The sequence below is a fragment of the Schistocerca serialis genome, chromosome 3, assembly GCF_023864345.2.
Source record: "Schistocerca serialis cubense isolate TAMUIC-IGC-003099 chromosome 3, iqSchSeri2.2, whole genome shotgun sequence".
Taxonomy (NCBI): Eukaryota; Metazoa; Arthropoda; class Insecta; order Orthoptera; family Acrididae; genus Schistocerca; species Schistocerca serialis.
The window spans coordinates 237388203-237415998 of NC_064640.1; the positions used below are offsets into that span (position 1 = coordinate 237388203).

Genomic DNA, 27796 nt, shown 5'->3' on the forward strand with positions numbered 1-27796 from the left:
AAATATGTATTGTTTCTTCACCAGTAGCGAGATGTGTACGTGTTCGGCTGGAGGTAACGAGACAAATAGTTCTGTGCTGCCTGGGACTCTAACCCCAGGCATATCGTCGTTGTTGACCCCATACGAAGAGATGTCAACTATCAAATTCTCTTTGTCCAGTAGTTAGGATCGCGCCACTCGTAGAGACATAGAGAAGTTTGGCATCGCGAGGAAACAACGAAATGATTAGACAGTATCGAAGGGTTCAAATTCAGAGAAAAATTGGAATCGGAGCTCGAATCCCAGTCCAGCGCCAATATTTTCAAAATCTCAAGCTCACTTAAAATAAAAAATGAAGGTCCTATGACCTTACATGATGATTGTTTTGTTTGATGATGATGTTTCGTTTGTGGGGCGCTCAACTGCGCGGTTATCAGCGCCCGTACGAAGTCCCAATTTTTACATAGTCCAATTTTTATGCAGTCCAATCTTGCCACTGTCATGAATGATGATGATGAAATGATGAGGGCAACACAAACACCCAGTCTCCGGGCAGAGAAAATCCTCAATCCGGCCGGGAATCGAACCCGGGACCCCGTGATCCAGAGGCACCAACACTGGCCACTAGACCACGGGCAGCAGACTGATTGGTTTGTGAACCGAAATAACACTGATACTGTAAGAAACCTTATTATAGACAGCGTTTCTGTTAGTAGCGACTTCCACCTCTGTCTGCCAAAACTAATCCAACTCTTTTCCAGTCACTAGCGAATGGACATGCTTAAGGTTGATTTGGAACCATGGCACAGTCCTGCGTTCTTTATTTAGAGTTACTGGAGGTGAAGAACTTATGTTTGTGGCTGTTAAAAACTGGTACGCCCAGCGAGAATCGAACCCACACCTTTGCCATTACAAGCTAGACTCTGTGCAACCAACCACCCAATATCACGTGTCTTAGCATCATGTTTATGTCATAATGGGGTACGCAGCAAACGTCACGAGAAGTGTTGACTTCCACTTGAGCCGTTGTTGTGAATAACCTATTCGTGGTCTAGTAGTCAACGTCATGTAGTACGAATGCAAACCAGTGGTATAAAACCCATCCTTTTCCTTTCTTTTTTTTAAAGCCGCATTCCATGTGTCTCCTAAGAGCATCAGTCTGACAGAATGCCAGAGACAGTTTCGTTCACTTTACAATCAGCCAGTAATAGAAAAATCTTGCAGAAACATGTTTGTGAAGGGCTCGTGGGTGTCTGTGGTGATAATACCAGTTTCAGTGTCATCAGCCACCGGTCGCTTGATACAGACCGGCGTCCGCCCACGTGATCGCGTAGCATCGGGCGTAGAGCCTATGGTCTCCAGCGGACTTCTCTGCGCTCGAATTAGCAAGTATAACATTCTGGGATGTTGGATATGAAATGATACTATGGTTCAGTATGCTACTGGGCGATTTTGTATCTCATGTTTCTAGAAGCGTATTCAACTACGGTCTTATTTTGTTCATGTTTGTAGTGTAGCTGGTGCTATGACAGTTTGAATATTTCTTATTTTTGACGTTATGGGGAGTGTCGTTTATGCAGTAAAAAACGGAGTCTAAAACTGAGTAAAATCTAACATTTGTGCCGTTGTGTTCCGTTTGTGTATGGAGTGAGTGTTGTCGAGAAAATCAAGTTGTATCGTTTCAAGAACGATCGTTTCGAGATAAATTAATCACCGCATTTAGGAAGACAAACAGGCGTTGATGAAGGAGGTGTTTACGATTTACTACCGTGGTCACTGACAGTGTATCCGATGACTGGCAGCTGTGACGACCAATTAACCTTTTTGCGACACTTGCCTTCAGGACTTATATCGAGGTTAAAAAGAAGGAAGATGGATTACGGTACAAAGTCTCATCGACAACGAGATTAGACGCAAAGTAGAATCTCGAACTGGGAAGGATGGGAAGGAAGTTGTCTCTGTCCTTTAAAAGGATTGATGGAGGCACTTGCCGTAATAGAGTTAAGGAAGGCACCGTAAACCTAAATCAGTACAGCCTGATGGTGATTAGAAGTAACGTACGGTAATTTTATAAGGAGAAAGTAGTGGATAAGCCGTACCAAAATTATCTCAAACGATGGCCTATATACGTCAACAAAATTTAGTGTTATCGTTGTAAATCTGGTGGCACAATGAAGGTACTTTGTGTTTCGACCTAATTCACAGGGATGTGTCCTTCGCAGTTGAAATTTGTTGCCAACAAATGAGATGCCTTGCAGAGCATCAAATGCGACCTGGAAGACAGCACCAAGGAGCTTGGTTGGCAAACACGCCTCCCGCGCTTCTTGTAATGTGGCACCCTCATGTGTTTACCTTTCTCGGCCCTTATCCATCAGCCATCAAGGAAGTTAGTTGCTTTTTTGTTTGTTTGTTCTTGTTTGCTTTTTTTGGCAATTGCGTTTCAAAAGTGCCGTATCTCAGAATAAGCAAGTCGCTACATGCGTGGGATGGAAAAACTTCCTGCGCATCATCAGAGAGTTTTCGATAATGAGGTGGAATATATTGTTGGAAATTTCTCTCATATTTGAGTCTATTTTGGTCAATAACCTAACGGGAAACGCTATTCATATGTACTACGCTAGTACAACTGGTGTCTCGTCGAAATACCATACAACGAATGGCTGTCTTAATTCAACGTGAAGTCTCTTGTCATACACATGTAGCTTTACCGGAATAAGACGTAAGTACGACAATGCCGCTAAATATGGTTGCGAGAGTAGCTGCTGAATGGAACACCGTTAACAGAGTACGATTTCATTAACAGATTTGTGTATTTTCAGAAGCAGTTCCGCAGTGTTTCTTACCTCTAGACCTACAGGTTACTGAACGTAGCGAGACGTCTTACGATGGCAAAATGTCTAAAGAAGTTGATCTGAGTCTGTTAGAGCTGTTTGTAGTTCTGTTACAGGGTATGTAAAATGTTACTCTCGGGCAAGTTTGGAACTGAGAGCTACTGCCTCTTACTCTTTGCAGTGTGTCGATATTTTCATGATGAAAGCGACCAACTGCAACGTTCATCACCTCCTCATTGCTATTGTGATGGCTGATACAAATACTTCGCAGTTCAGACAGTGAGATTAGTTGCAATTGCTGCGTGAAAGTAATCTCCTGTGTCTGTAAACATATACGAGGGCTGGAACTTTAATAGTGGCAACTATTTATTTACAGCTCGTACAAAACAGATACGTGTTTCAAAGTTTTGCTGACCTCCAAAGTAGTCACCAGCATTGTGTATAACCCGCTGCCAGCGATGTGGAAGACGTAGGATACTCTTAGCAGTGCCAATTGTATTGACAGTTCGAGCGGTGCGGTCTATTGCCCGACGAATTTGTAGCAGTTCTGAAGTGAATGTACGAGCTGTAAATAAATAGTTGCCACTATTAAAGTTCCAACCCTCGTATCTGATAAGTCGATGACACACCAAAGTGGACTTCATTCAGAATCTTTTATTGGTATACCACGAATATATCAAGTGAATCTTGCAAGGTAATCCTTTGTCATTCCAGGAAGTAACAAACTATCACAGCGTCACCAGACATGTTCCACTATGTTGTCATGACCCTATCATAGTCGTATCAGGGCGATTATGTTTCTACGGGCAATGTTTTCCTTAAGTGGGCTAACGATTGAGGAGCGCAGATTGTGCATTATCGATGCATCGGCTTAATTACTTTTCCTACGACGTCATAAGGAGTATTCTAGTATTTACGGTGAGGGAGAAGAATAGAAAGTTGCACAGACCACCGCTATACATAAAAAAAGATCCAATTAATTGAAATCGACATGTAGCAGGAGCTGTGAAGAAATATTTTGTTTCAACGTTGTGAAATGCTCCGAAATATATTATCTGTTGACATCAAACCAGCACGGGTTTGGAAATCACCACACTTGTGAGACACAACTGGCACTTTATTCGAACGACATACTTCGTACATGGGATCTCACATTGATTCTATATTTATAGAGTTCCAAAAAGGCTTTTGATATCATTCTTTATAACCGACGTCCAACCATATTGCTTTCCTGTGGACTATCGTCTCAGTTATGCGAATGGATTCCCGATTTCCTGTCTGAAAGGGCACAGTCCGCAGTAAGTGACGGGATGTCACCTAATGAAACGGACATGATGAGAGTGATTCCGCAAGTAAAGTGATCTAGGCCTTCTGCTATTTCTAATATATATAAACTATTTAGCAGACAGTCAGAACATTTCTCTTAGATTTATAGTAGGTAATGATGCCATCTAGTAAACTCCTCAGAAGATCAAAGCGAATCGTAAAATAATCTTAAAAATTTATATTCGCGGTGAAAAACGTACAATTGACTCTAACAATAAAATGTGTGAGGTTCTCCACATGAATACCACAACAATTCCGTTAAAGTTCTCTTACACGCTAAATCAGTCACAATTAAAGGTTGTCGATTGAACTAAATATCTAGGAGCTACGATCACAAATAACTTAAATTGGAACCGTCATATGGAAAGTATTGTGGAGAAGGAAACCCAAAGACCGTGTTTTATTTGAAGAATACGTAGAAGATGTAACAAATGAAATAAAATGTAAATATTGTGGGACTACGGCCTCCCGTCGGGTAGACCGTTCGCCGTGTGTAAGTCCTTCGATTTGACGCCACTTCGGGGACTTGCGCGTCGAGGGGGATGAAATGATGATGATTAGGACAACACAAGAACCAGTCCATGAGCGGAGAAAATCCCCAACCCAGCCGGGAATAGAACCGGGGTTTTTAGGATTGACATTCTGTCGCACTGACAAAAAATCTAATAAAGTGACAATTGTCCGTTATCTTAGTGAGTATTCCTGCGTGGTATGGGATTCCTACGAGGTAGGACAGACGGAAGACATCGAAAAAGATCAAAGAAGGGCAGTTCGTTTTGTATTATCACGAAATAGGAGAGATTGTGTGGCGGATGTGATGAACGAGCTAGGGTGGAAATCATTGAATCGTAGGCTTTCTACACTGCGGTGAGGTGTTTCCACTAAATTCCATTCGTCAACCTCCTCCGCTGAATGCCAGGATATTTTGTTTACCCCGACATATATAGGAGAGACATGACCATTGTGATAAGAGACATCAGTGCTCGTACGGTAATATTTAGTTGCTCATTATTACCACGCGCTTTCTGAGAATGGAACGGTAGAGAAACAATGTGACAGTGCTTCAAAGAACCCCTGCCAACCTCTTAATTGTGAACTGCAGAGCATTCATGTAGATGTGGATGAAAATGTCAAGGGAGGAGTAGCAGGAAGGGGGGAGGGATCTAGAAATGGACAGGAGTACAGAAGTGCAAAATAAAAGAGTGAAAAGCTTGCAAAGTATTCCTTACTTAGACGTATATCACAGTTCGTTTTATCTTAGGGCAGAACGGTTTAAAAACGGAGAACAGATTATAGCAAAGGGGACATAAAAGAATATGGTTTCATAGATTTTGAGAGGAATGGTAGAGGACAGTAAAGAAAGCATAATTTAAACAAGAACTTGTAGTTTCAACATAAATCGCTAGTTTTGTTTGTAACGTTTTGGGGGAATGGAGTAGAAGGACAACTGAGGTAAGAGAGGCAAGAGAGAGAGTGAGAGAGAGACTGGAGGAGAAATTAAGGATGAATAAATGTAAGACGACATCGTTTGCACAATTTTTCGATGGCGGAGGGTGTATTAATGGATGGAGGGCAAGAGAGATGTATTTGAAATCACACAAAATACTTTTAAAGCGTCCATCTAAACTGCTTACTATGTGAGTGTCTTGACAGGCTATAAATGAAACAAAAACAGAATATTTAACAAACTGTATATTCAAAAAGAAACTCACTTCGGTTAAAAAGGCAAACCAAAGGAAAACAACTAAAACTTTATCTGTCGCCACGTGACTTTCCACTGGCTCTCAATGAAGAAAAATGAAGAAAAAGACGACATAACAAAACGTGTGAAGGACTCAAATATTTTATCTAGAATTCCCTGTTATTTTGTACTTTTATCATGCATCTTGGCATAGAATCTATACGCGGTCGTACGTAACAGCCTGAAGAAGCAACTTCCTCCCAGGCTTCAAGAACACAGTCCCAAAGAGCGTCAGTTGTAGTTGGTTGGCCACTTCCATGTTAGCGTTCAGGCGACCTCTGCTTACATGTTTTCCATAGGTTTCACATCAGCAGCCCGTGGCGGTCAGTCCATGACGTTGAAGGCAATCGTAGAGAGCTGCTGCTGAACGAATACAGACTTGCAGACTTGTAGACGGGAGAAGGGTCCGTTTGCAATGTGAAGTCTCCTTCTGTGTACAGCATTCGCACTGACGGAAGCATCACATTTTCCAATACGTGGCCGTATTGCTCGCTGTCGAGAGTTCCTCCTATCCTGTGAAGAATTCCTACTCCTCTCGCAGAAATCCATCCCCAGCGGGAAACAGATAGCCGCTCACTTTTTCTCGTCGTGGCTACATAATCGCGTCGATCGCGAGTCCCTTGCGGCCTGTACACGACTATTGAAGCGTCGTTACTGGTGGGAAACACCTTCTCATCAGTGAAAATGACGTTTTTCCGAGACTCACTCAGATGAAGCTCCGAAAATGCCAGCCGGTATAGAACATTGTCTTCGCTGAGCTCTTATTTCACAGAGGGTCGTCGTGAGTGCAGTTCAGCGTCCCTCAACCTTTGGAAAATTGTGTCACTGGAGCCGGGGAAGTTGGTCTTCTACCGCAACTCCTTCGCATTCAGAAAGGGATTTTCTTTGCTCGTAGACACTAGCTGCCTGACCTCCTGCTGTGAACTCTCTCTTCCTGCCTGAGCCAGGAGCTCTATTGATAGTGCTTCTTTCAAGGTCGTTATTCCACCAACCGCGCGGAGTGGCCGCGCCGTTTGAGGCTTCATGTGACGGCTTGCGCGGCCCCTCCCGCCGGAGGTTCGAGTCCTCCCTCGGGCATGTGTTGTTCTTAGCATAAGTCAGTTTAAGTAGTGTGTAAGTCTAGGGACCGATGATCACAGCAGTTTGGTCCCTTAGGAATTCACACATAACAATAGTTACTCCACCATCTCGTTGCAGTGCTATGTGGTACGCCAAACCTTCTGCCAGCTTCTCTGATGGAACATCCAACTTCTTCAATAGGAGCGACAACTCTTATCTCGATCTGATCTCTCCCAGTGAGCCATTGCAACAGACGACCGCATGTGTATTTCCGCTTGCCAGGAGAGGAAGTAAACATATTTATGTCAAAAGGGGCGGCAGAGGCAGAGCCGTGCGCTGCGGCCGTGCTGACCCATCCCGCTCTGGGGGCCTGTTGACCCACAACTACCGGCTCACTCGCTTCTGTCTCGCCTCGGCACAGAGCTGTAGCCGGCCGGCCAGCCCGTCAGCCTTCCAGCTTGGCTGGCCCGTAGCTCGCCAGCTGCGGCTAGTACAGGCACAGGCCGCAAAGGCACGCTCACGCCTTGAAGGATCAAACGTTTCATCTAGTCCTTCGCATAAGCGAACGAACCTAGAGCTATTTTGCTATAACATGGGCAGGTACATCTACTTCTGATGTTTCATTAAAATATTTGACGGAAAATAAGTTATGGAATACACTCATGATACACGTAGCCACAACAAAATATTTAAACTAGCTAGGAATTGCACGACGCAACAAACCACTTTTTCTTGTAAGCGCTCTGCATTAGATCTCGCCTTAAGGAAGTATGTATGTATTTACACAAAGACAAATACACTGAAGGGCCAAAAAACTGGTGTAGGCATGCGTATTCAAATACGGAGATATGTAAACAGGCAGAGTACGGCGCTGCGGTCGGCAACGCCTATATAAGACATCAAGTACCTGGCGCAGATGTTAGATCGGTTACTGCTGCCACTATGGCAGGTTATCAAAATTTAAGTGAGTTTCAACGTCGTGTTGTAGTCGGCGCACGACCGATGGGACACAGGATTTCCGAGGTAGCGATAAAGTCGAGATTTTTCTGTACGACCATTTCACGAATGTACCGTGAATACCAGGAACACGGTAAAACATCAAATCCCCGACATCGCTGCGGCCGGAAAAAGATCCTGCAAGAACGGGACCAACGAAGAGAATCGTTCAACGTGACAGAAATGCAACCCTTCCGCAAATTGCTGCAGATATCAATGCTGGACCATTAACAAATGTTAGCTTTCGGAGTGATGACTACACGTTACAAAGCCTTACGCAGCGCCTGAGCCCGTTAACACCGACATTGGACTGTTGATGTCTGGTAACATGTTGGCCGGCCGGAGTTGCCGTGCGATTCTAGGCGCTACAGTCTGGAGCCGAGCGACCGCTACGGTCGCAGGTTCGAATACTGCCTCGGGCAGGGATGTGTGTGATGTCCTTAGGTTAGATAGGTTTAATTAGTTCTAAGTTCTAGGCGACTGATGACTTCAGAAGTTACGTCGCATAGTGCTCAGAGCCATTTTGAAACATGTTGCCTAGTCGGCCGAGTCTCGTTTCAAATTGTAAGGATGGACGTGTACCGGTGTGGAGACAACCTCATGAATCCATGGACCCTGCATGTCAAGAGGGGACTGTTCAAGCTGGTGGAGCCTCTTTAATGGTGTGGGGTGTGTGCAAAAAATGGCTCTGAGCACTATGGGACTTAACTTCTGAGGTCATCAGTCCCCTAGAACTTAGAACTACTTTAACCTAACTAACCTAAGGACATCACTCACATCCATGCCCGAGGCAGGAGTCGAACTTGCGACCGTAGCGGTCGCGCGGTTCCAGACTGTAGCGCCTAGAACCGCTCCGCCACTCCGGCGGGCGCGGTGTGTGCAGCTGGAGTGATATGGGATCCCTGATACGTCTAGATCCGACGCTGACAGGTGACAAGCACGTAAGCAACCTGTCTTAATCACCTGCATCCATTCATGTCCATTGTGCATTCCGACGGACTTGGGCAATTCCAGCAGGACAATGCGACACTCCACTTGTCCAGAATTGCTACAGAGTGGCTCCAGGAACACTCTTCTGAGTTTAAACACTTCCGCTGGCCACCGAACTCCCCAGACATGACCATTATCGAGCATATCTGGGATGCCTTGCAGCGTGCTGTTCAGAAGACATTTCCACCCGCTCGTACTCTTACGGATTTATGGACAGCCCTGCAGGATTCATGGTGTCAGTTCCCTCCAACACAACTTCAGACATTAGTCGAGTCGATGCTACGTCGTGTTGTGGTCCTTCTGCATGCTCGCGCGGTACCTACACGATGTAGGCAGGTGTGGCAGATTCTTTGCCTCTTCAATGTATCTTTGAGTAAACAACTAGCTATCAACCTCGAATTTCTACAACTCTCAGATAGTAAAAAATGCATTGTAATATACGTACAATAGCAAATTGTTGAAGACGTAATACGTTGCTAAAAGTAATGTTACAACCAACAACTACAGACAGCAATAATGGTTTATAAAAAATTGACTTCTGCATCTACAACGTCAGGGTATGTACAGATGAAGGGAAGCCGAAATAAGCTTATATACCAAAATAAAATATCTAGCAGCATACTGTTTTCCAATTCTCTGCATTATGTCCTACTATGACATAGTATATGCTTGAGGTCCCACAATAAAGAAACCCATAAGGCACTTGATACCGGCGCCCAGGTGTTTACCGTGTTCCTTTAATTTCAGGAGGCTTTCGATATTGTTCCGCACAGCTACCCAGTAAAGACAGTACAGATTTCAGACCATCACTGTGATAGTATTGAACAGTTTCTAGCAAACAGAACACAGCATGTCATTCTCATCCGAGACAAATCTTCAGACGTAAAAGTAGCTTCGGGCGTACCCCGCGAGGGTGTTACGGGACCATTAATTGATTGTCTTAATACATATACAGAGTGTGAACAACACTATAGAAACACAGCGAGAAATGCAGATGCTAGCCAAGCCTTTAGTTTGCACTGTTGTATCTGACCACGAAAGGCACCTTTGCAATATCCTCAACGCGTTGCAAGTGTTCGTCGTCGCCAGAACGATGTTCTCCTCTTGTTGCGAATGCGTTATGCCGGAGCTCAGTGTAGTCGAACGTCGGCAAATTGTTGGTGCTCGTAAGGTTGGTGCTTCCGTAACCCTGGTAGCCGAAGGTTTATACCCCAATAAGGAGAGCGGAAAAAAATATCCCTTAAGTTACAAGTCTAAGTGTGTGTTGATCATCGTGGCAGATGGATATTGGTGAGGATTGTGGAAAAAAGATAAGAAGACTACAGTTGCAGAAGTCACTGCAGAACTGAATGTTGCTCTCGCAAACCATGTCAGCACCAAAACAGCGCAAACGGAGCTCCATGAGCAGCGAATTTCAGGGTGAGCTGGAATTCCAAAACCAATCGCCAGTGATGCAAATGCCCGTAATAGGAAAACGTGGTGCCGAAGCCATAAAACCTGGACTATGGAGCAACGGTCGTTTGATCGGATGAGGCTTGCTGCACACTGTTTCCAACTTCCTGCCGAGTTTACGTCCAAGGAGTGAAACATAGCGGGGATTCGGTGACGATTTGGGCGGCCATATCTTGGTATTCCAAGGGGCCCATGGTTACTGTGCAAGGACACATTACTGACAGGAATTATATGACAGGCCGGCCGCGGTGGCCGAGAGGTTATAGGCGCTTCAGTCCGGGACCGCGCGACTGCTACGGTCGCAGGTTCGAATTCTGCCTCGGGCATGGATGTGTGTGATGTCCTTAGATTAGTTAGGTTTTTTTTTTTTTTTTTTTTTTTGGTCATCAGTCTACTGACTGGTTTGATGCGGCCCGCCACGAATTCCTTTCCTGTGCTAACCTCTTCATCTCAGAGTAGCACTTGCAACTCAATTATTTGCTTGACGTATTCCAATCTCTGTCTTCCTCTACAGTTTTTGCCCTCTACAGCTCTCTCTAGTACCATGGAAGTCATTCCCTCATGTCTTAGCAGATGTCCTATCATCCTGTCCCTTCTCCTTATCATTGTTTTCCACATATTCCTTTCCTCTCCGATTCTGCATAGAACCTCCTCATTCCTTACCTTATCAGTCCACCTAATTTTCAACATTCGTCTATAGCACCACATCTCAAATGCTTCGATTCTTTTCTGTTCCGGTTTTCCCACAGTCCATGTTTCACTACCATACAATGCTGTACTCCAGACGTACATCCTCAGAAATTTCTTCCTCAAATTAAGGCCGGTATTTGATATTAGTAGACTTCTCTTGGCCAGAAATGCCTTTTTTGCCATAGCGAGTCTGCTTTTGATGTCCTCCTTACTCCGACCGTCATTGGTTATTTTACTGCCTAGGTAGCAGAATTCCTTAGCTTCATTGACTTCGTGACCATCAATCCTGATGTTAAGTTTCTCGCTGTTCTCATTTCTACTACTTCCTATTACCTTCGTCTTTCTCCGATTTACTCTCAAACCATACCATGTACACATTAGACTGTTCATTCCGTTCAGCAGATCATTTAATTCTTCTTCACTTTCACCCAGGATAGCAATGTCATCAGCGAATCGTATCATTGATATCCTTTCATCTTGTATTTTAATTCCACTCCTGAACCTTTCTTTTATTTCCATCATTGCTTCCTCGATGTACAGATTGAAGAGTAGGGGCGAAAGGCTACAGCCTTGTCTTACACCCTTCTTAATACGAGCACTTCGTTCTTGATCGTCCACTCTTATTATTCCCTCTTGGTTGTCGTACGTATTGTATATGGCCCGTCTCTCCCTATAGCTTACCCCTACTTTTTTCAGAATCTCGAACAGCTTGCACCATTTTATATTGTCGAACGCTTTTTCCAGGTCGACAAATCCTATGAAAGTGTCTTGATTTTTCTTTAGCCTTGCTTCCATTATTAGCCGTAGCGTCAGAATTGCCTCTCTCGTCCCTTTACTTTTCCTAAAGCCAAACTGATCGTCACCTAGCGCATTGTCAATTTTCTTTTCCATTCTTCTGTATATTATTCCTGTAAGCAGCTTCGATGCATGAGCTGTTAAGCTGATTGTGCGATAATTCTCGCACTTGTCAGCTCTTGCCGTCTTCAGAATTGTGTGGATGATGCTTTTCCGAAAGTCAGATGGTATATCGCCAGACTCATATATTCTACACACCAACGTCAATAGTCGTTTTGTTGCCACTTCCCCCAATGATTTTTGAAATTCTGATGGAATGTTATCTATCCCTTCTGCCTTATTTGACCGTAAGTCCTCCAAAGCTCTTTTAAATTCCGATTCTAATACTGGATCCCCTATCTCTTCTAAATCGACTCCTGTTTCTACTTCTATCACATCAGACAAATCTTCACCCTCATAGAGGCTTTCAATGTATTCTTTCCACCTATCTGCTCTCTCCTCTGCATTTAACAGTGGAATTCCCGTTGCACTCTTAACGTTACCACCGTTGCTTTTAATGTCACCAAAGGTTGATTTGACTTTCCTGTATGCTGAGTCTGTCCTTCCGACAATCATATCTTTTACGATGTCTTCACATTTTTCCTGCAGCCATTTCGTCTTAGCTTCCCTGCACTTCCTATTTATTTCATTCCTCAGCGACTTGTATTTCTGTATTCCTGATTTTCCCGGAACATGTTTGTACTTCCTTCTTTCATCAATCAACTGAAGTATTTCTTCTGTTACCCATGGTTTCTTCGCAGCTACCTTCTTTGTACCTATGTTTTCCTTCCCAACTTCTGTGATGGCCCTTTTTAGAGATGTCCATTTCTCTTCAACTGTACTGCCTACTGCGCTATTCCTTATTGCTGTATCTATAGCGTTAGAGAACTTCAAATGTATCTCGTCATTCCTTAGTACTTCCATATCCCACTTCTTTGCGTATTGATTCTTCCTGACTAATGTCTTGAACTTCAGCCTACTCTTCATCACTACTATATTGTGATCTGAGTCTATATCTGCTCCTGGGAACGCCTTACAATCCAGTATCTGATTTCGGAATCTCTTTCTGACCATGATGTAATCTAATTGAAATCTTCCCGTATCTCCCGGCCTTTTCCAAGTATACCTCCTCCTCTTGTGATTCTTGAACAGGGTATTCGCTATTACTAGTTGAAACTTGTTACAGAACTCAATTAGTCCTTCTCCTCTTTCATTCCTTGTCCCAAGCCCATATTCTCCTGTAACCTTCTCTTCTACTCCTTCCCCTACAACTGCATTCCAGTCGCCCATGACTATTAGATTTTCGTCCCCCTTTACATACTGCATTACCCTTTCAATATCCTCATACACTTTCTCTATCTGTTCATCTTCAGCTTGCGACGTCGGCATGTATACCTGAACTATCGCTGTCGGTGTTGGTCTGCTGTCGATTCTGATTAGAACAACCCGGTCACTGAACTGTTCACAGTAACACACCGTCTGTCCTACCTTCCTATTCATAACGAATCCTACACCTGTTATACCATTTTCTGCTGCTGTTGATATTACCCGATACTCATCTGACCAGAAATCCTTGTCTTCCTTCCACTTCACTTCACTGACCCCTACTATATCTAGATTGAGCCTTTGCATTTCCCTTTTCAGATTTTCTAGTTTCCCTACCACGTTCAAGCTTCTGACATTTCACGCCCCGACTCGTAGAACGTTATCCTTCCGTTGATTATTCAATCTTTTTCTCATGGTAGCCTCCCCCTTGGCAGTCCCCTCCCGGAGATCCGAATGGGTGACTATTCCGGAATCTTTTGCCAATGGAGAGATCATCATGACACTTCTTCAAATACAGGCCACATGTCCCGTGGATACGCGCTACGTGTCTTTAATGCAGTGGTTTCCATTCCCTTCTGCATCCTCATGTCGTTGATCATAGCTGATTCTTCCGCCTTTAGGGGCAATTTCCCACCCCTAGGACAAGAGAATGCCCTGAACCTCTATCCACTCCTCCGCCCTCTTTGACAAGGCCGTTGGCAGAATGAGGCTGACTTCTTATGCCGGAAGTCCTCGGCCGCCAATGCTGATTATTTATCAAAATTTAGGCAGTGGCGGTGATCGAACCTGGGACCGAAGACATTTTGATTATGAATCAAAGACGCTACCCCTAGACCACCAGTTCTAAGGTCTGGGGGACTGATGACCTCAGATGTTAAGTCCCATAGTGCTCAGAGCCATTTGAATTATATGAAGATTTTAGCTGATCACGTGCATGCCATGGTACAATTTTCGTTCCCCAATGGTGGTTCTGAGTTCCAAGACGACAGAGCCCCTGATGATACAGCTCGTATCGTGCAGGATTGGTTTTGTGAGCATGAGGATGAACTGTCGCATCTCTCCTGGTGACCACAGTATTGTATAATTACATGATTTCAGAACAGTCGGTGGAAACAATCTCATCTATAAAATATCTAGGAGCATGCGTGCGGAGGGATTTGAAGTGGAAAGACCACATAAAACTAATCACAGATACGCAGGTGCCAGATTAAGATTCATTGGAAGAATGCTCGGGAAGTGTAGTCCATCTACAAAAGATTTAACTTACAAAACCATCGTTCGACCAATACCTGGCTATTGTTCGTCCGTCTGCGTTCGGTGCCAGATGGAACTGATAGAGGAAATAGAGAAAATTGACAGAAGAATAGCACGTTTCACTAGAGGTTCACGGAGATGCTCGACCATCTTCAGTGTCAAGAGAGGCGTCCTGCATCGCAGTGCAGTTTGCTTAAAAAAGTATTACATTATACATTTCTAGAAGAGTCAGTCAATATATTGCTCCTTCCCACGTATATCTCGCGAAAAAACTATGAAGGTAAAGTTAAAGTGTTTCGAGCGCACACGGAGGATTAGTAATCGTTCTTCCTGCGAACCATTCGCTATTGGCACAGCAAAGAGGCGGGAGGGGTTTATTGACAGTGGTACACAACACACCGTTCGATGGAGGAGGAGAGGACGAGGAGGAGATTATTGTTTAATGTCTCGCCGACGACGAGGTCATTAGAGACGCAGCACAAGCTCGGAATATGGAAGGATGGAAAGGAAAGTGGCCGGGACCTTTCGGGGGAACCATCCGGCATTTGCCTTAAGAGATTTAAGGAAATCACGGAAAACCTAAATCAGGATGGCCCAACGCAGATTTGAACTGTCGTCCCCTCGAATGAGAGTCACCATTAGGTGGCCTGGAGCGTATAAATTGTACGTTGTTTGTAAATGTTTATTTAGATATGCACTACTGGCCATTAAAATTGCTACACCAAGAAGAAATCCATATGATAAACGGGTATTCATTGGACAAATATATTATACTAGAACTGACATGTGATTACATTTTCACTCAATTTGGTTGCATAGATCCTGAGAAAACAGTACCCAGAACAACAACCTCTGGCCGTTATAACGGCCTTGATACGCCTGGGCATTCTGTCAAACAGAGCTTGGATGGCGTGTACAGGTACAGCTGCCCATGCAGCTTCAACACGATACTACAGTTCATCAAGAGTAGTGAGTGGCGTATTGTGACGAGCCAGTTGCTCGGCCACCATTGACCAGACGTTTTCAGTTGGTGAGAGATATGGAGAATGTGCTGGCCAGGGTAGCACTCGAACATTTTCTGTATCCAGAAAGGACCGTACAGAACCTGCAACATGCGGTCATGCATTATCCTGCTGAAATGTAGGGTTTCGCAGGGATCGAATGAAGGGTAGAGCCACGGGTCGTAACACATCGGAAATGTAACGTCCACTGTTCAAAGTGACGTCAATGAGAGCCAGAGGTGACCGAGACGTGTAACCAATGGCACCCCATACCATCACGCCGGGTGTTACGCCATTATGGCGATGACGAATACATGCTTCCAATGCGACCGTCATGATGCTGTAAACAGAACCTAGACTCATCCGAAAAAATGACGTTTTGCCATTCGTGCACACAGGTTCGTCGTTGAGTACACCATCGCAGGCGCTCCTGTCTGTGATGCAGCGTCAAGGGTAAACGCAGCCATGGTCTCCGAGCTGATAGTCCATGCTGCTGCATACGTCAAATGGTTCAAATGGCTCTGAGCACTATGGGACTTAACTTCTAAGGTCATCACTCCCCTAGAACTTAGAACTACTTAAACCTAACTAACCTAAGGACATCACACACATCCATGCCCGATGCAGGATTCGAACCTGCGACCGTAGCGGTCGCGCGGTTCCAGACTGAAGCGCCTAGAACCGCTTGGCCACTCCGGTCCGCGCTGCAAACGTCGTCGAACTGTTCGTGCAGATGGTTGTTGTCTTGCAAACGTCCCCATCTGTTGATTCAGGGATCGAGACGTGGCTGCACGAACCGTTACAGCCATGCGGATAAGGTGCCTGTCATCTCGACTGCTAGTGATACCAGGCCGTTGGGATCCAGCACGGCGTTCCGTATTACCCTCCTGAACCCACCGATTCCATATTCTGTTACCAGTCATTGGATCTCGACCAACGCGAGCAGCGATGTCGCGATACCATAAACCGAAATCGCGATAGGCTACAATCCGACATTTATCAAAGTCGGAAACGTGATTTATCCTCCTTACACAAGGCATCACAACAACGTTTCACCAGGCAACGCCGGTCGACTGCTGTTTATGTATGAGAAATCGGTTGGAAACTTTCCTCATCTCAGCACGTTGTAGGTGTCGCCAGCGGCGCCAGTCTTGTATGAATGTTCTGAAAAGCTAATCATTTGCATATCACAGCATCTTCCTCCTGTTGGTTAAATTTCGCGTCTGTAGCACGTCATCTTTATGGTCTAGCAATTTTTATGACCAGTAGTGTATATATAGCGGTCGATAAGTTCTACATAAAAGTGCCCTGGTTAAAGATGCTCAGTTTAAAATGTGAATAATCCCCGAGCAGGTAATATTATTACGCAATCTGACTGCTCTTCAGATATTGTTCGATACAGATACATATAATCAACACAACGGATATTCGTATACATGAAAAATGGCTTACTATAAATGCAAAACTATTATACAAAGACCCGCTCTTCAGGATAGCCGTGAAAAATACAAGGAGCAAAAAGCTCTTTGGTGAATAAAACAATGGCTTGCTAAACTCGATTACGACCAAATATTGCATGCGACCATATTAACCGTAACAACTAATACCACTTTCTTGTACATTCTTCTTTAGTAACTATATCTCGTTTTCCAGCTTAGATACATGAAGAAATGTTCTATACAATTTTGTGTATTCCTTCATGAATATAAACCATAGGCTGCTTTCATATATCGCTCTCCTTCTTTCTGAGTTTAATTCAATGCAACTATGCTCATTAGCGTACCATATAATACACACAAGCAAAAGCACGCCAGAACAGCTCAAATGGAGCAGAAAGAAAAAGAATCCTTTGTTCCGCACGAAACTCGTAAGCTATGCGGGCGGAACAGCGCCCGTAATCCCCTCTAGCTGGGCTCGCTATGGTGGCAAAGATCTTAGCTGACATGAACTAGTATAGCAGAAGCTGCAGGGAGTATACGGAAAATCGATCAGTGGGGTCAGATATGATAGCAAAGAATGCTCGCTAGTAGTAAACACGTAAAACATAATATATAGAAGTTGACAAGATCCAAGGTATAGATGTAGACGCATCTTAAAACTGAGATCCAGCCAACAAATTTAAGCTTCATTTTCGGGTTATTTGACCCAAAACACCGTAAATTAATTATGTTTCATTAAGGGTAACACTGAATCGAATGATATGCGGGGCTGACCTTCTATGAAGAGGAAGAATCCGGCGGGGCTGCGGCGCAGTAGCTGCAGCGCGGCTAACGCCATCTCGGCGAGCGACGGGTCGCCCTCGGGACCTGTGTCACGGTCCGCCTCGAAGTCCAGGTGCGAGTACGCGAACAGCCCTGCACGGAACAAAAACATGTACATCAAGTTGAATGCAGCACTTATTTTCATAATCCTAAAATGCCCACCTGGTTTACAGGAATATATACTACTGCAGACTGTTTTACACACAAATAAATTTGTTAGGCTGTTCCCATAACAGTTTAAAATATAAATAAAAACACAACGTTACCTCTCTTGTAGTTTTAAGGTTTTTTTTATTTATGACGCGTTTCGGAGATTTTGCTCGAATATCAGATTGTATTTCCGCTGTTCAGGTCTGGTGCACTGCGCCCGGGAAAAATAACAATGTCGAAATATGTAGGGCCATCCGCATCGTAGTTTCCTCGAGAGCTCTGCGTTTAATCTTTACTAATTCAAATCTCATGCAAACGTTAAATGCAGAGCTCTTGTGGAGAGCGAACAACGAAGATTCACAGGGCTGCAGATATTTCGAAATGATTGGTCCACTTGAAGATGGAGAGACTGGTTACCTAGTGTTTCTTATTTATATCATCAACTGAAGCTGCAACTAGATGCAACTAGTCAGTTAAGGAAAAATATTTATTTCGGTTAAGAGTTTAGAGTAATTCCTGGCTAATATTCGGGCGAGGCGTGATGAATTCACATATTATTATTGTTGTCATAATTTTTGCTATTTTAGTGTTATTATTATTAGAGCGCCGTTCTCCATAACTCAGTGGTCTGCGTGTCTGACTACTATGCAAAAGACCCAGGTTCGATTTCTGGTACAGGCATGGTTTTTTCCTTGGTGGGAGGACTTGAACGGGGTGCACTCAGCATCATGATGCCAAGTGAGGAGCTTCTTGATTGAGAAGCAGCTCCTCCTAGATCAAGAAAGCCGACTACGGCCAGGAGAATGTGTGTTGCGCCAGTGCCCTTCCACATCGCATCCAATGATGGCACTGGCAGACGATGGAACGACGGTCGGTTCGCACTGATTGACCCATCAGATCCAGAACGTTGAGCTTTACTTTGATTACAGCTTCTTGGTGACAGCATGACGGTGTCAGAATGTGGTAAAGAGTACAATACATTTAAAATAACGCCTTGAAAGGCATTTGTCTTTGCGAACTATTCCAAAATTGATATACATTTACTTATTGCAGTATAGGCTTCTGTATTTCTACTTTAAATAATATTCCCAGAGAAATTAAGTACTTCCACTTCAGATACATAGACACCAATGACACACTATTTGCGTACGTTCGAGAGCACTGTAAACGATACATGTAAGTGATCTGATTGATAACGTCGGAAACTCCGTGAAGCTACCTGGGAATAATGAGCTGGTCGTAGATTGTGTTCCAAAAATGAACAGCAGAGAGACAGAAGTGATGACACTTTCTGCAGGACCTGACCATCATTTTGCAGGGCAATGCTCAAGCACGTACAGTGCAAGCTGTTACTGATTTGTTTGACCGATGGGGCTGCTAAGTGCTATACCACCTACTGCACTCCCCTGACTTAAGCCCTCGTGAGTTCAACCCGATTTCTAAACTGAAGGAAACACTTCACGGGATTCGCTTCAGAACTGCTACAAATTCTTCGGGCAATAGACGGCGCCGCTCGAACTGTCAACACAACTGGCACACCTGAGAGTATCCTACGACTTCCACATCGCTGGCAACGGGTTATACACAATGCTGGTGACTACTTTGAAGGTCAGTGAAACTTTGAAACACGTATCTATTTTGTACGAGCTGTAAATAAAAAGTTGCCACTATTCAAATTCCAATCCTCTTACAAAACCGCCAGGCCGTATCTGTACGAGCTGTTGCGAAAGACGGCTTACTTTGCGAACCAGATTCACGCGACGATTTTATACTGGCTGCATATGATTCACAGATGAAGCACACTAACACTTGAATGGAGTCGTGAATAAGCAAAACCGGCTATTTTGGGGTTTCGAAAATCCCCATTTGTGTGAAGCGAAACCACTGCTCTCTCAAAGTTACAATTTGGACTGCGGTATGCAGTTGAGGCATTCATGGCCTTTTTCCACGCGAGAAACGATCACTAGTCAACGTCACGTTGCAATTTTGGAGCAGTTTGTCGCTACACAGTTAGCGCTGGAGCATCGCCGAGGCGCCAAGTGCTTTACGCGAAACGGGGCCAGACCGCATCGCACCTAACAGATGTTCCGCTTTCTTGATGAATACTTCTGGAATAGAGTCATTACGTTAGACTTTTGCAAATTTACTGAGCCGAGATGAACTGGCCTCCATATTCGCCAGATCTAACTCGTTTTGGCTCCTTTTGTGGGGCACATTGGAAGACACTGTGTACCGAAACCATACCACTACGCTCGAGGAGCTTGAATCGGTTAACTGCGTGGTATCTGTGTCTGTTTCCCTCGAGCCACTACAGAATGTGATGACAAATTTCCCTGTTCGTTTGCGCCAATACCGTACTGATAATAATGGATATTTCAAAAACATGGTGATTTGATTACAAAGACTGCTCACAGAGGTCGAGTTCAGTTATGCGCGCTGATACTGTACGAGCTGCACAGCGTATAGCGCCATCTGTTAGCAGCTTTTCGAACTATTTCAAAACTTCTGTGTAACTTGTGTATAAAATTCTTACAGCTTTCACAACGAACATACCTTTTTTGGAATTGTGTATCGATATAAGTTTTCCAGGTATTTAATTTTGAAATCAGAGCCTCCTTTGCTGAAGACTTTGTACCATAGGTAGACGGACTACTGTACGCTTACACTGTTATCGACCAATCACTGAAAACCGTAACAACCGTCGAATATCCAAGAGAAGCGACTGGAACGATCTAAAGAGGAACGACACAAAAAACTACTTGTACACAAAATTACATGTCAGGCTGGGAGACGATGGAAGAACCATAAGGAAATATAACTCTTTCATGAATGAAGTGGTTCGTAAAAGACTCGTTCGTCCGACTCTGGAGTAATGCTTGGCTGTCTAGGATCCTTCGTCGATAGGCTTAATAGAGGAAAACAGAGAAGATTCAAAGGAGAGCAGAGAGTTTCGTCAGGGGGTTGCGATAGCTTTATGGAAATGACCAAACACCAGTAACAGACGCAACGAGAGAAAGTAATTAAGAAAACATTATTGTTTAACGTCTTATCGACGAAGTGGCGATTAGAGACGGAGCACAAACTCCGACTGCATTAGGATAGGGAAGGAAATTAGCCATACCAGCATTTGATTTAAAGGCAGTGGGGAAATAATGGACAACCTAAACTGGAAAGGCCTGAGTCCAGTACCTTACCAATGCGCTACCTGGGGTCTTGTTGAGAGAGAGGTGTTGCGCATCAGTGAGAGAAACCTCTCCAACAGACATCAGGAAACATATTAAGTTTGATTAGTGAAATGACGAGAAAATCAGAAAAATTGAAATCTTACGGACAACTGTTCTTGATTCGTGTTATTCGCGAATGGGAGAAATGATTATGGAACCGGAAGTATCCTCCTCCACATACCGTAATATTGGTTGCGGTGTGCAATTTTAGATGTAGATGTACACTCAGCTCGGAGAATCAATCATAGCATACAAGGTTTCGAAGTTAAACTCTAATGCATTTGATTTTTTGTAGCGTTTTGAGCTTCTGTCATTAATCATATATTTTATGAAGCAGTGTGCTTGCCTTGATGAGACTATAACTTTGTCCATGTTTTCGTAGGCAATGTAGTATTTTTTTTAAACTTGTGTAAATAAAAAAATATTCCGCTAAGCATTTCAGCGTCAAGTGCTGACGCGGTACTAGACGTTTCGGATTTTGGGAATTCACAAATGGAAACCGGAATTTCTACCTTTCGCAGCCAGCGCTCGACAAATTCAGGCGTACTAATACCACTCACTTCCATACCTTAAAACTGCTAATACTTCGGTAAATTTCTCTATTTATCAAAGGCGCTATCTTGCATATCTGTGTGGTCTACCGTCCACGGGAGGGAGAACGAATATCTACAACTGCTCGAGCGTCATGTGTGAAAAGCGAAGATCTATGTCCTCATTCCCATCCAGTAGAATGTTTTAATATTTCAGAAAGGCCATTTGAAGCACACTCCACAGCAAAGCGGATATTTCATTCTAGCATTTACATACAAATCGGAATTCTGTCCACCGTACAGTATTCACTAATTTAATACAAAACTCTATACTAACTGTAATAGGATGGTCAGACGAGGATTTGAATTCCATTCACGTCCGATGTGGTAGAGACGGCGCCAATTTACTTGACCAAATGGTCCTTTTGTAAAAATTAATGAGGCATCAGTTATTTAGACAGGCGCCTCTTTCATGTTATTCGAGGAGAGCAGAGGCTTTACTTTTTATACACATCGATGTAAACCAAAGCAGAGTACTGCACAAAATGTCCGCTTCCGCCAGCCATTTACATCAACTCATTACCTATCATTTACAGTGCGGTATAAAGAATATGGTGCTAGGTCCATGTACCAATCTGTCTCTGCAGAGTCCAAGGCTGTGCCCTAACACAGAATATCTGTATATGACTAGCAGCTATCATAGATTAAGTGCTGTGGTGAAATATTTTTTCCGTCGAAACGTACTCTACACAGACAGGGTGTCTGCTGGTCTCTATTCCCTCTTCATACTCATCATTCCTGCACCTGCTGACCTTTTTATTTCTCGTATCAAACTTCTTTCGTAGTTCTGCCTGTAGCCTGGCTAACAGAAGTGTGTTCGTGGAGCGACAACTGTATATTTATTTGCTACCTGTGGTCCAGTGTACTCGTGGTTTCTTTTTCCCTTATTAATTTAAACAGTGGGTATAAAGACTTTACCTGTTCGTAAAAAATTATTTCTTCCGGAATTCTACAGGTTATGCGATTTGTTGACAGTGGTAGTTTAACTCGTGAGGTTTTTTACGGATAAATTTCAATATGTCCACTCTGTCTTTCTCTCTTTCTGTCTTTTCTGACAGTCAGTGTAATTTAGGTGTTTTTCTGTCACAGTGGCTTGTGTTGAGGAGAAAGAGCAATGTGTTTTGTGGTTTCATGAAACACTGCTGTTTATTACAGTTCAGCTACTGTTGCAAAGTGCCTAGGGTCGAGATCCACCAGATGTGAAGAACATCAAAAGATGGTATGAAAAGTTCAAAGACATTAGCAGTGTTGGTGACAACGCAAAAAGCGGCAGACCTGAAGATAGACAGAGAGAGTGGGGGAGGGGTGAGAGAGAGAGGGGGGAGGGGGGAGAGAGACGGGGATAGGGGTGTTGGAAAGACGACACTACTGATACCGTGCGTACAACATTTCAACGCAGTCTGCCTAATTCGACGCATCGTAGGGTGATTTATATAAACCTGAACTATTTCAGTGGGTCGTGATTTCCCTCCGAAAGCTCGTATAAACGGAAAATTTGTTTAAATGGTTCAAATGGCTCTGAGCACTATGGGACTTAACATCTATGGTCATCAGTCCCCTAGAACTTAGAACTACTTAAACCTAACTAACCTAAGGACATCACACAACACCCAGTCACCACGAGGCAGAGAAAACCCTGACCCAGCCGGGAATCGAACCCGGGAACCCGGGAGTGGGAAGCGAGAACGCTACCGCACGACCACGAGCTGCGGACTTTGTTTAAATGTTCTCAGTAGCAGAATAACAAAGACCGCCCGTTGTTGGCAAGTAGATTGTTGTTACTGCGCATGGGGTCCTTTGTCAGTTATAATGCAGCGCTTGCTCGGCTCGTGTTAGTTTGTTCGTAGACTCGTCGGTCGCAGTGTGTGAAATCTATCGGTGTGTGGTTCGGTCTGCGTGACAATGACGAGCAAATTAGTGATTCGTTCGCAGTCTTCAGCTGGCAGAAACATGCAATACATATTTCGAGAGCGGGTTTTTATTATGAAAACGTATTGGAAGACAGACTCATTGTTTACAACACAAAGGGCATTCAGAGAGAATTCAATATGCACAAACCAAAGGCAACAATTTCATGGACTGTAATGAAACTGGGGACAACTGGTGCTCTACTCTGTGGTAGCGGTAAACATAGACAATCATTACTTGTACAGGTTACTGATGGTGTTCGAAGACGCTTTGAGAACTCTCCAAAGAAGTTGTTGCGTCGATTGAGACAGGAGCCAGTCATTTTGTGTGACACATGTCAGAGGCATGGTTCCACCTGTCAGATTACATCAACACACAAAACAGTAGATACTGGACTGGTGTAAACCCCCTGTCATCCACGAAATACCACTGCGTGATGGAAAGTTTGGAGTGTGGTGCGTGATGTGAGCTTCCAGGATTTCTGGCCCCATTTTCTTTGATACATCCGTAGACACTACACTTTACACGGGCATCTTCAACACATTCGTGGAGCAGTTGGATACCGTCGAACTTACAGAAGACCATTTCCAACTGGATGGAGCAACGTATCACACGTCTTATAACCAGTTTCTTTGGTGACCGAGTAAACACCAAAAATTTGTCCCCCCTCCTCCCCCTTCACCGGCCCCCGAGCCACCGATCATCTGACCTAACTCTCAGATTTTTTTTGTGGGGTATCTTAAAAGACGATTGTACAAGTAGAGCACGGGCTACTGCAGAGCTCCGTGAGGTCGTTACATACGAAATAAGCAACACTGACGAGGATGCACTTCACAGAAGATCTCGAAATATGGTGAAACTAGTGCAGTTCTGCATCGACGCAAGTGGAGGGCACTTCCAGTATTTGCTATAAGGATTTTGTATGTATGTAATCTCCCAATTGTGTGTTATCATCTCCCAAAATTGTAATTGTGTCCCATTATTGGTTCAAATGTAATGACTCATTAAAATAGTTCAGGCTGTACAATGTGCAACTGCAGGAAGCTAGGAAGCTTTGCAGCCAGCTGATAGGCTCAGAGGTGCTGAGTTTGCTAGGGACATGCTGGAATCAGTCCATGAAGACAGTGACCTCCTTCATAATGTTTAATTTAACGATGAATCGTCCTCTGGAAAGTAGACAGGCATAATTTCTCCTGATCGGGGGGGAGGGGGGGGGGGGGGGGCACGAGAACCTACATACCGTGGTACAGCAGATAACTGAGAGCCCGAAAGTGAATGTGTTATGTGGCTTAATGGGACAGTTGGGTAATTCTCCTCAAAAATTAAAAAAAAAATCGATTCTTTGGCTTGAGAGGTCCTCTGGGACGTCTATGTTACTGTAGTGTTCACCCAAGGTTCGCCAGAAACGCCGTTATCGAGTTACAATGCGACTTGTGAAAAAGTGTGTCTGAAAGTCATTCATTTCTCAGCCTATATTGCAGCATGTAATTTCAACTACGAGCTAACTGGCATTACGGAAATTACTAACGCGCTCAAACTTGAGATCAGGCCAGCCTGTTACAACTTCCCAACTTCTGCACGAAAGCAGACGAAAAGCACTTGGAGGGAGCAGAGCAACGGAAGCTGACAAAGAGACCCGCAGGACCGCCTCGGTCACGTAGAAGATGGAGGAGGACCTCCTTTTGGGTGTGGAACGATTGCTGTATGGTAGAGATCTCGCTGTCTAGATATGTGTTTAACTTAGCTACAAAAAATATAACCCAAAAATTAAAACGTGTTTTTCTTGTAACAGAATTTTTTGAAATTGTCGGGAAAGATAACTTGAGAACGGTACATACGATTTTGATCGGAATTTGATGCTGGCATTCTAAATAGAATTCTCTATCACCATACGTAGCAGTTTAGCGATATATTGAAAAGTCTGTTTTCGGTGTAGGCTTTTGTTTCGATTTTGTGGGCAAAGAAAATCACAGTTTTTTCAGCATATCAGTATTTTGTTAGAACTTAATAGACTACTGGCCATTAAAATTGCTACACCACGAAGATGATGTGCTACAGATGCGAAATTTAATCGACAGGAAGAAGATTCTGTGATATGCAAATGATTAGCTTTTCAGAGCATTCACACAAGGTTGGCGCCGGTGGCGACACCTACAACGTGCTGACATGAGGAAAGTTTCCAACCGATGTCTCATACACAAACTGCAGTTGACCGGCGTTGCTTGGTGAAACGTTGTTGTCATGCCTCGTGTAAGGAGGAGAAATACGTACCATCACGTTTCCGACTTTGATAAAGGTCGGATTGTAGCCTATCGCGATTGCGGTTTATCGTATCGCGACACTGCTGCCCGCGTTGGTCGAGATCCAATAACTGTTAGCAGAATATGGAATCGGTGGGTTCAGGAGGGTAATACGGAACGCCGTGCTGGATCCCAACGGCCTCGTATCACTGGCAATCGAGATGACAGGTATCTTATCCGCATGGCTGTAAGGGATCGTGCAGCCACGCCTCGATCTCTGAGTCAACAGATGGGGACGTTTGAAAGACAACAACCACTGGACTGGGCGTGTTTTTAGATTAGAAGGCCTCGGGAAAGTACGGGGTGGGCTGAAATCTCAAAGGGTGCATGGCAAATACAGGAAGTGCTTGGATCAAGGAACAGTCGGAATTGTAGTTGTAAATTGTTGTAGTTGTGCTGGGAAAGTCCCTGAGGTTCAAGCGCTAATAGAAAGCACAGAAGCTGAAATCGTTATAGGTACAGAAAGCTGGCTATAGCCTGAAATAAGTTCTGCAGAAATTTTTACGAAGTCTCAGACGGTGTTCAGGAAAGGCAGATTAGGCAGAATTGGTGGTGGAGTGTTTGTGTCTGTCAGTAGTGGTTTATATTGTAGTGAAGTCGAAGTAGATACTCCGTGCGAATTGGTATGGGTGGAGGTTATACTTAACAGCCGAACCAAGTTAATAATTGGCTCCTTCTACCGACCCCCAGACTCCGATGATACAGTTGTTGAACAGTTCAGAGAAAATTTGAGTCTCGTAACAAATAAATACCCCACTCATACGGTTATAGTTGGTGGGGACTTCAACCTTCCCTCGATATGTTGGCAAAAATACTTGTTTGAAAACCGGTGGTAGGCAGAAAACATCTTCCGAAATTGTCCTAAATGCTTTCTCCGAAAATTATTTCGAGCAGTTAGTCCACGAACCCACGCGAATTGTAAATGGTTGCAAAAACACACTTGACCTCTTAGTAACAAACAATCCAGAGCTAATAGAGAGCATCATGACTGATACAGGGATTAGTAATCACAAGGTCGTTGTAGCTAGGCTCAATACCGTTTCTTCCAAATCCACCAGAAACAAACGCAAAATAATTTTATTTAAAAAAGCGGATAAAGTGTCACTAGAAGCCTTCCTAAGAGACAATCTCCATTCCTTCCGAATTGACTGTGCAAATGTAGACGAGATGTGGCTAAAATTCAAAGATATAGTACCAATAGCAATTGAGAGATTCATACCTCATGAATTGGTAAGAGATGGAACTGATCCCCCATGGTACACAAAACCGGTCCGAACGCTGTTGCAGAGGCAACGGAAAAAGCATGCGAAGTTCAGAAGAACGCGAAATCCCGAAGATTGGCTAAAATTTACAGACGTACGAAATTTGGAATGGACTTAAATGCGAGATGCCTTTAATAGGTTCCACAACGAAACATTGTCTCGAAATTTGGTAGAAAATCCGAAGAAATTCTGGTCGTATGTGAAGTACACAAGCGGCAAGACGCAGTCAATACCTTCACTGCGCAGTGCCGGTGGTACTGTTACCGACGACTGTGCCACTAAAGCGGAGTTATTGAACGCAGTTTTCCGAAATTCCTTCACCAGGGAAGACGAATGGAATATTCCATAATTTGAAACACGAACAGCTGCTAGCATGAGTTTCTTAGAAGTAGGTACCTTAGGGGTTGCGAAGCAACTCAAATCGCTTGATACGGGCAAGTCTTCAGGTCCAGATTGTATACCGATTAGGTTCCTTTCAGATTACGCTCATACAATAGCTCCCTACTTAGCAATCATATACAACCGCTCGCTCACCGATAGATCTGTACCTACAGATTGCACAAGTGCGCAGGTCGCACCAGTGTTTAAGAAGGGTAGTAGGAGTAATCCATCGAACTACAGA

The 27796-nt window shown here is 44.0% G+C and overlaps 1 protein-coding gene across 1 annotated transcript in view; it reads right to left on the reverse strand.

The window, feature by feature from the left end:
- LOC126470772 (alkaline phosphatase-like) overlaps positions 1-27796 on the reverse strand; it is a 691314-nt gene that overhangs the window by 140284 nt on the left and 523234 nt on the right. The window contains exon 5 of the mRNA XM_050098778.1: positions 17693-17833. Coding sequence (XP_049954735.1) covers positions 17693-17833 — 141 coding nt within the window. The remainder of the gene's footprint in view (positions 1-17692; positions 17834-27796) is intronic.